Source organism: Gossypium hirsutum, chromosome D04 (assembly GCF_007990345.1).
Source record: "Gossypium hirsutum isolate 1008001.06 chromosome D04, Gossypium_hirsutum_v2.1, whole genome shotgun sequence".
NCBI classification, from domain to species: Eukaryota; Viridiplantae; Streptophyta; class Magnoliopsida; order Malvales; family Malvaceae; genus Gossypium; species Gossypium hirsutum.
Window position 1 is genome coordinate 1,254,822 of NC_053440.1, and position 9,243 is coordinate 1,264,064.

Below are 9,243 nucleotides of genomic sequence, written 5' to 3' on the forward strand. Positions count from 1 at the left end.
CTTATTTTGGTCCTAAAATACCTTTTTTTTATAGGTCAAAAAAACGGGTTTAGACAAGAAAAAAATAAGGCCAGTTTTCTAAACGGGTCGAGCCTTGGGTAAACTTTTTTTGGCCTCAGACTCTGCCCAGTCCGAATTTGCAAAAAAAAATATATTACTTTTTTTTACTATTTTTCATTGTTTTGCTATCATCTCACTGTTATATAACTTTTTTTTTGTTATTGCTTGAATATTATATAACTCTTATTTTATTATTAAAGTTGCACTTATCTGAAGATTATTTAAGTATATTTTTTTATTTTTTTGTATTTGTTGGGAAATATTTATTTTAATGTTTTTAGTGTATTTAATGTATTATATTTTTAAATTTATATTTATATAAAAAATTTAATACAAGCGAATTGGGCTCGAGTTTTAACATTTTTATCTAGATCGAGATTGGACAATTTTAAACACATTTTTTGAGTTGAGACCAAACCTAAAAAATAGACCTGATTTTTTTACTTGACCCGACCCAAATCTAACCTAACCCATAAGCAACTCTATCCAAAACCAACACTTCTAAAACTAATATTACCATAAATCACATAAAATAAAATAAAAAGTTTAAAAACCTTGAAGTTGGGGTCTTTCAAGACATCTTCATATAAAAGAGGTCATCTTTGTTTGGATAAGGACTCCCATAAGCAATTGTAGCCCCCATAACTCCCTCCACACTTAGGAGGAAAGGTCAGCCACATAACAACCCAATGACTCATAAATCATGTTTAGATTCCACTTAGAGGCGTCCATGGGCCGGGCGGCCCGACCCGACTCGACTGCCCGCCCGAAATATGAGAGGGTTCAGGTAAAAATATAGGCTCGAAATATGAGCTTGGGCAACAAAATGAGACCCATTTAGAAAACGGGCTGGGCCTCGGGCAAAATTTTTTTGGCCCAGCCCGAAAATATATTAAATATTTTTTTATTTTTAAAATATACTAGTTTTAGTTTTATTTTAAGTTTTAGGTTACAAAATGTTAGATTTTGTTACAACAATTAATACAATTAATAATTTGATATAATTTGATAATTTTAGTAACAATTAATACAATTAACAATTAATAATTTTACTAACAAAATGTTAGTAACAATTAATAATTAATAATTTGATATAATTTGATAATTTTAGTAACAATTAATAATTAATAATTTGATATAATTTGATAATTTTAGTAACAATTAATACAATTAACAATTAATAATTTTACTAACAAAATGTTAGATTTTACAAAATGTTGACTAGTACAAAAAAATATATAATTTGATACAATTTTAATAACAATTAATTTTGATAACAATTAATTTTAATAACAATTAGTTTTAATTTTAATAAAAATATAATTTTAATTTTAATTAAAAAAAGGGCCGGGCCGGGCCAGGCTCGGGTTCCATATTTTTCCCCGAGTCGGGCCTGGACAGAATCTCAGGCCCATATTTCGGGCTAGGCCAGGGCCTAAGAAGGGGGCTGAAAAAAATTTGGGTCTGGCCCGAACCCAGACCGACCCGGCCCATGGACAGCTCTAATTCCACCGATGCCCAAAAAGATGGAAAGAAAAAAAAATGGAACCTTGTGAGAAAATATTAAAAAATAAATAAAAGAAGGGATGTAAATGAAGAGCAAGCAAATCACCACAGGGGAAGAAGCAATTTTGAGAGCTACAATGTTTATAATTTATTTTATTTAATACTAATATACTTTTTTTAATAAGTATGGTTGGGTGTTTTATTTGTATTTTATTTATGCTTTTTAAAATTTTTAAAAATTATTTTTATCATTTTTTGTCTAACTTTTTTTTTAAATATTTTTCCTTTTCAAAACTTCTAAATTTAAAATTAAAATGGCAAATTTTATAAATATTTAAAGCTAAGTTTTTTAAAACTACTTAAAATTAAAATTAAATGACAAATTTTATAAACATTATAGGCTAAACTTATTAAAATTTTAAATTTAATATCAACTTTATAAAATGTATAAACATTAAAGGGTTAAATTTATTATTAAGCTAAGAAATATAGGTCCACGTTAAATATTTAAGGGTAGATGACTAAAATTTTAGATAATAAAATTGAACGTTCTTAAAATTGAGTGACCAAAATAACCTATTCAAAGTTGAGTGACTATCAAGGTAGTTTACCCCATTTGTATTCATTCTTTTTCTCTAACCCAGTAAAAGACAAATACACATGTATCTTCATTTCATTCCAAATTTGCACCAGAAAACAACACAAAACAGCAATTTGCCTTAAATAGAAGCATATGTCAAACGTTTAAGAACTAGACACACCAAAACATAAATATAATTTCAATTAACTAGAGATGACGCATGAAACTGATTGACCCTAACAAAACCAACACAGATGACTCTATGGATGAACACAAGCATATTATCATTGAGTTCCATTGAGTTCCACTTAATAAACTCAAATGAATGGAAAGGGTTAGAGGGTACAGCAGTGCTCATCATCCAACTAGAAAGTCAACATTTACTCCTCATCAGAATAATTGAATTTTATAGAGTGCGACTGCAGATCAATCTGCCCTCCCCTGTATGATCCACGTTTCTTCTTGGTCTTCTCATGCCGGAAACCCCTGTGTTTACAATCAGAAATATGTATTTTAGACACCATCTTTGCTTAAGCATATACAAGAACAACCCAAAGCACAGTAAAACAAAAATACAAACCATTTCTGGTAAAAGATTAACACTTTGACAGAGAATGGGCCAGAATAAACTGACATCAACCATTACCAGATTAATTTGACCTGGCAAATCTAACTATTTTCAGGAGTACATTATTGTATAAGTTCAGCATCCAGAGGCCAGAGCACCGCTTATTCCAATTCCCGAGCTCAGAAATAGATGTTAGAAAATATTTAGATCATGGAGAGAAAACAGGGTAGAGGGTAGCAAGGAAAAGATAAAGCCTAAGCCTCGGAACATCTATCGAAGAATCATATGCAAACTTGAGGAAGTTCAAAATCCTAATAATTAACAAAATCTCCAGCAAAACCCAAACCAATATTGACAAGCCTGTCAAGTAATAAACTAATACTGGAGTCCAGCTAACTAGAAATATCAGTTTTCTCAGGAGTCAGAAAGAAGCATGGTAAATTCAACCTAAACTAACACAGAATACAATCTTAGTCTTGGTTTCACATATTGTGTTATTTATGCGTTACTCATGCTTATAAAGAACGGGTACAGTAAGTTCCAATTATATGAATTGGGTACCAATGATACATAAATCTCAGACATTTACGCTTACCTTCCTCTTACTTGACCTAGAACTTCTTGTGCTTTTGCACCATATCCAGTTTCAGCACCATCCTACAAGGATTTTTGCAAGTGACCAAAAATATACATATAATATCAAAATAAATACATTGGAATTGATTGGAGGTGAGAGAAACAAAAGGAAAGGAAGGTAAGTAAGAAAATATTTCCTTTGTTTAGTATCATTTAAATAAAAATAAATGAAGTGGAACTAAGCATCCCTCCCATTCCTCAAAAGTCACTTTTCAGTTAACCCAAACTAGAGTAAAAGGTTGGAAGAAAGTAAACTCGTTTCAAATATAAAATTACTTCTATATCCTTATTATAATATCTTTTATTTTTCGAAACCTACTTTATAATATTCAAGCTTAACACGACCTTCAAATCTTATAAAAATCCATTCGTCAACTTCTTTTTTTCTTTCTTCTTCTTTATCGATCAGTAACTTGATTTCTGTAATTTTTTAAATTTAGTATAAGCATCGAGTCTTTTTTTATTTTGAGATTAATTAAGGGATTTTTATTAAACGAAACAGATGAACATGATTAAGCACATTGAATAGTAGAAAAATGCTAAAACTTTACAAGTTTATAGTTAATTTTATCTTGATATAAATATTTCAATTCTTGAATTTCCTCAGTAATAGATTAATTTTGAAAAACACATTTCTTTGTATGAAATTATCTTCAAGAAAGCATTCTTTTATGGATTAAAAAAAAGCCTTTCGGTAAAACAAAATTAATTTTCTCACTTTCAAAATTATTTAAAGCAACCAATCTCAAGATCATTCATTAAACAAAATTTTTTATTTTAGAAAGGTATAATTGGAGCAATGTAAATATAATATGCTTTTCCTTCCTACTACTTAACCAAACAAATGTTGTTAACTTTCCACTCTTTTCCTTCTCTTACTTAATTTAGTTATCTGACAAAAGGAATGAAATATCTTTTCCTGTCCTTTCCTTTCCTTTAGAACCTCTATTTCTTTTTCTTTACTAACTTCGTCCCAAACATAAGATTAGAAAAAGAAAGCAGGGCAAGTACTTTATACCTTCGCCCAGTATGAATTATCTTCAAGCCTGCTATCAACAAATTCTACCTCATCCACATTCACTCTTTGAAATGGTTTCTTTGGCTGCAATAACACAAGATTCAAAATTAAAATTCTTATGAATCAAAGATTAATTGATATTTCAATTATTATCATCATTACTTAAGAACCTTGAAAAAAACTATTGCTGTAATAAGAACCATTCAAGAGAACCAAAAATTGATTCTCCCTCAATTCTAAACACCACTCTCCAAAGTGAGAAATAGAGCACAGGAAAGACGTCAAATAAACAGAAATTACCACAAAAAAGCCGAACACTAAAACTCACGCAGTATAGGAGAAAAAAAGAGGCTCGCAACACCTTATTGAAGCTACATTGCTTCGATTCTTCATTTTCTTGAAGTACCCATGTCCAACACCCATGTTCAACATATTTTAGAACATGAGTATTTAGTATAGACCTTCCAAATACATGGAAAAGCACATAAAAAATTGAAAATACCCTTGTCAAATGGATACATGTATCCTGTGTTACTCAAACTTAGGTGTGAGTGTCCGGTACGGGTATGTATCCGACATGGGTATGGTTAGTCTTTTTTAAGCTTTTCCATGCATTTGGAGGATCTTTAGAGGTCATACCCCCATATTAGTGTATAGGACACAAGTACTTCAAGAAAAATGAAGAGTCCGAGCAACATAACCCGTATCTGACACTCACACCCGAGTCTGAGTCATATAAGATCAGAGCATGTTGTTCCTTAAAAGTGATTGAGGCTTCAGCTAGATGAATTAATATATTCAACATGTAAAAGACAATTTTATAACAGGCCATACTTACAATGTAGAAAATTCAAACATGAAGCAACAAGTCAGATCTAAATTACAAACATATGCCAGATTTTAAAAGCAAAATAGCTTTAGGGTTGTGGCATCCACCTTCATTTATGAACCTCAAAGTTTCACTACAGAATAAGTCAATAAGCCTGTGAGACTTACTTAGTAACAAACACAATACGCAAGGTATAGTAGAGGGTGAAGAACACCTACAAGATTTAATTACTATCTCTGTAATTACCAATTTGGCTTCAGAAATGGGGACTTAATATACAGTTAAATGGATGTTTTCTTAAAAAACATTGCATTCCATATTGATTGCACGTGCAAAATATGTAAAACCAGAATTCTACATGACAAAGGAGAGTCAATTGGACATAAATCATATTAAATCAAAGAAAGAAAACAAGCAGACTGAGGTCGGAATTTTACTTCCATACATAATTTACTAAAAATGTTCAACAAGTAAAGCAGATATTCATAAACTTACCTGAACTGAACCATTTTGCTGCTTCTTTGAGCTCTTTTGCTCAGAATGCTTTCCATTTTTCTCAGCGTTCCCATTTTCCTGCTCATGAAACCGTTTAGCAGGCTTCTTGGGAAGAACATCAACATCAGTCTCTCCACTTTCTCCTTTATTTTCTTCACCGACATGTTTATCAGCTCCCACTAGTGAATTTAATTGCTCTTCTGAACCTGCTGTCTTTCTCCGTTTAGAGTCTTCAGTAGCATTTTTATCAACAGGCTGAGAATCATGTACTTCAGAATCCAACCTTTTCCTTTTCTTGGAACCTTTATCATCTGTGATCGTTGAATCCACCTTCGAGATCTTATTTTCCTCTATGGATTTTTCTTTCTCTACATCTTCAGAATCATCCTTCTTTTTCTTCTTTTTAGATTTGGAAGTCTTGTCTTCCACTGATATGTCACTAGCATTCAAAGTAACTGCAGCATGTTGCGTGTCCTCTGAACCATGCTGTCCAACACTTTCAATTAAAGAATCAGAAGTTGACTTGCTTTTCTTTTTTTCTTATCCTTAGTTTTATCAGTAGCAGATTCCTTAGCGGCATCCTTGAAAACTTGCTCCTCAAATTTCTTAGAGTTGGCAGATTTATCGTCAACTTCAGATTGACCACCTATAATGTCCATACTACTCTCATTGCCTCTTTTCTTCTTTTTCTTGGGAGCAACTTCAACTGTAGAAGCAATGCAGTCTTGTCCATCACTGCGTAATACAGAAGTTGAAAAATGAGAATAAAATATGAAAAAAGAAAATAAGAATTGAATGACAAAATAAAACCTGTTAAGGTTGGAAAGACAGAAAGTTAAAGAACACAAATATCACATCGGTTATTTGTGCCTCTGTTTTTCCAAAATAAGTGGCATTCTATAAGTTTCCCTCAATATAGGACACCATCAAAATTTTTAAGAATTAAAGGGTAAACTAAAGAGACTCATGCATCATAACAATTTACTACACTCCAGATGGAAAACATAAACCATGTGAAACGAAGCTAAAGAAAAGACCATATGCACTTTTGTGTTCACATGCAGATAACTGTACGATTATATTTATGCACTCTCAATGTCATTACATGCATAAGTTTAATGTTAAGTCATAATTGCAATGAAATCAGTAAGTGTAAAGGCAAAGGTGATTAAACATGCAACAATTGGTGAGGCCTTATCCTTCACTTCGTGGAGAAAGAGATTATCCCGCTTAATAAATAAAAGTCTAATCAATCAAGGAAAAAAAATCTCATCCTACCTCTTCGCCAGATACTTGCAGCACATTTCTTCCAAAGCTAGAGAAGAACCTGCCAAAACATCTTTCTGCAAAAAAAAAAAAAAGATAGAAAATTACTACTGAGAGTCAAGCCAATTAACAGAAACTTTGCATGGGAGAATGAATAAAAACTCATAATGCAATTAAGTGACTGGCGCGCACACACTCAAGCAGTAATAAGGCAGACAAAGGAGGGAAAGTTACATTATTTCAGAAACAAGCTTCTCTGCTTAACAGAGGAAACAATATATGATTCAAGAACACAAAACAAAGGATCCACACACATACAGAGACACTGAGAAAGCTTTATTATTCATGACCTTCCAACTTACAAAAATAAAAATATCAAATGCTCCAGGAAAAAACGAGATTCACCTACTGATGTCAAGAATTGAGACAATTAGGAAAATTAAGTTAACTATTGGCTACTATCCTCGACATTATAGTTCAGGGGAAAAAAGAACTAGTGCACAATTTTATTTTTTATTTTCAAAACACAAGTTATTATGGTTCTACGATTTTTATCAATTAATGGGGGAGTGGTATACACTTCCTGCAGCCTGAGATCCAAAATGTCACTTTTTAAGGAAAAACAAATAACTTTCCTGGGTAGACTAACAACAGAGACCCAACTATACAGTAGACATCTTCCCAGAAGAACCATTTTCTAATCATTAGAAACTTGAGAGAAGCTGCTTGTGCAGCACGAAACCCCTCTCTTTTGCAGTTAAAGCATCCTAAATAATGGTCATAAGCACATGATACCTGACCTTTGGCCTATTTTGCAATCCCGGTTAACATCAAAACCGCAGGCAAATAAACCAAAATATATTCAGTAAATAAAAGGTCAAATCTCTCAGGAAAATACTAGCTAAGTCTAAGAATCATGAAATCGATGAAACAGAGTAGCGGATTAAGACAAACGTCCTTACATTGGGAAATAGATGGCTTATGCCTTTGAGCTTGTAGGTTTGTTTATTGTAACCTGATAAGCCACTACAACCACTGAGATCTAAAAGAAAATATGTACTTTTACATTTAGGAGCAGAACAATGGATTTACACTATCGGTTCTCAAATATCCAAAACAACCCATCTACAATCACATTCGAATATACCTACAGAGAAAACTAAAATAGAAAAGAAGATACCTGGATTTGGGCTTCGGAGAGAAACTTCTTGAGGGTTTTAGAGAAGGAATTGCGTTGAAGAAAGCGGGCAATGGAGAGGAGGAGGAGAGAGTTCTGGTGGGGAGTTAAGGACGGAGCAGAAGCCTCCATTTTCATGGTCGGGTTGGAAAGAAGTACAACTTGGCGAGGCTTCAAAGCTATGAGCGAAGGGGAAGGCTTTACTACATGCATGTATCCCTGGTCCTTAAGTAATATATAAACCTCACCTCCTCCTCCCCTTGGTCTCAACTATGGCAACTGGCTAGGGTTTTGCTTACTAAAGAATTTAATTTCTTTTTCTTTAAATCCCAAATAACTAAAAACCTTTCGGTAAAACGATGACCGATGATATAAGATACAAAACAATCACTTGGCTTCTAGGGCAACGTCTATGAAATAAGTTTAAAATATATTTTTTAATTGGGTTCACGAGTAATATTTTATATCTTAATTTGATTTGAAAAATTTCGGATCAAGTTGTATGAAATAAAATTCAAGTTGATTCAAATTAAGTAAAATTATTCGAGTTAGATTAAAAACTTAAACATGTGAAATTAAAATATTATTATAATATGATTAATTTCATGTTAGAGCAAATATTAATTAACTTATTTAGCTTCCCAAAATTATTATTTTGAAAATTTTTAAATTTTTTTAATTTTCTTTATATATTCGTTAGAATTTTTTATAATTTTTTTAAAATATAAATTTTAAAATTTTTATAAATATTTAGAATTTTTGAAATTTATTTTGAATTCTTTTTGTAATCTTGGTTGAGAGAAAAATCAATTGTTTGTTTTCAAAATTGACAGGGACCAAAGAAGTATTTACACTAATACGTTATTCGAACTATTCAAGTTATTTGAATTGTAAAATTCAACTCGACTCGAACTCAAAACTCGAATTACTTATTCGAGTTGACTTGAAAAAATCGAATAGCTCAATGTTAATTTTACAAATCACTTGAATAATTTCATGCCTCATTTATTTATTTTATTTTTAAATATAAACTAAGAATACCTAATTTATCTTTAGTTAAACTTGGGACATTAAAACTTTGCAAGTTAGATTGGTTTTTGAAAAACTA

At 31.7% G+C, this 9,243-nt stretch overlaps 1 protein-coding gene across 1 annotated transcript; it reads right to left on the reverse strand.

The window, feature by feature from the left end:
• Window positions 1-2,210: 2,210 nt before the first annotated feature.
• Window positions 2,211-8,540, reverse strand: LOC107931599 (nucleolar and coiled-body phosphoprotein 1). Its single transcript, XM_016863531.2, is given in 7 exon segments — window positions 2,211-2,632; window positions 3,310-3,371; window positions 4,369-4,452; window positions 5,693-6,237; window positions 6,240-6,427; window positions 6,971-7,035; window positions 8,139-8,540. Coding segments are annotated over 7 exon segments (1,179 nt in total). The 5' UTR covers window positions 8,268-8,540; the 3' UTR covers window positions 2,211-2,526.
• Between the last annotated feature and the right edge of the window lie 703 nt (window positions 8,541-9,243).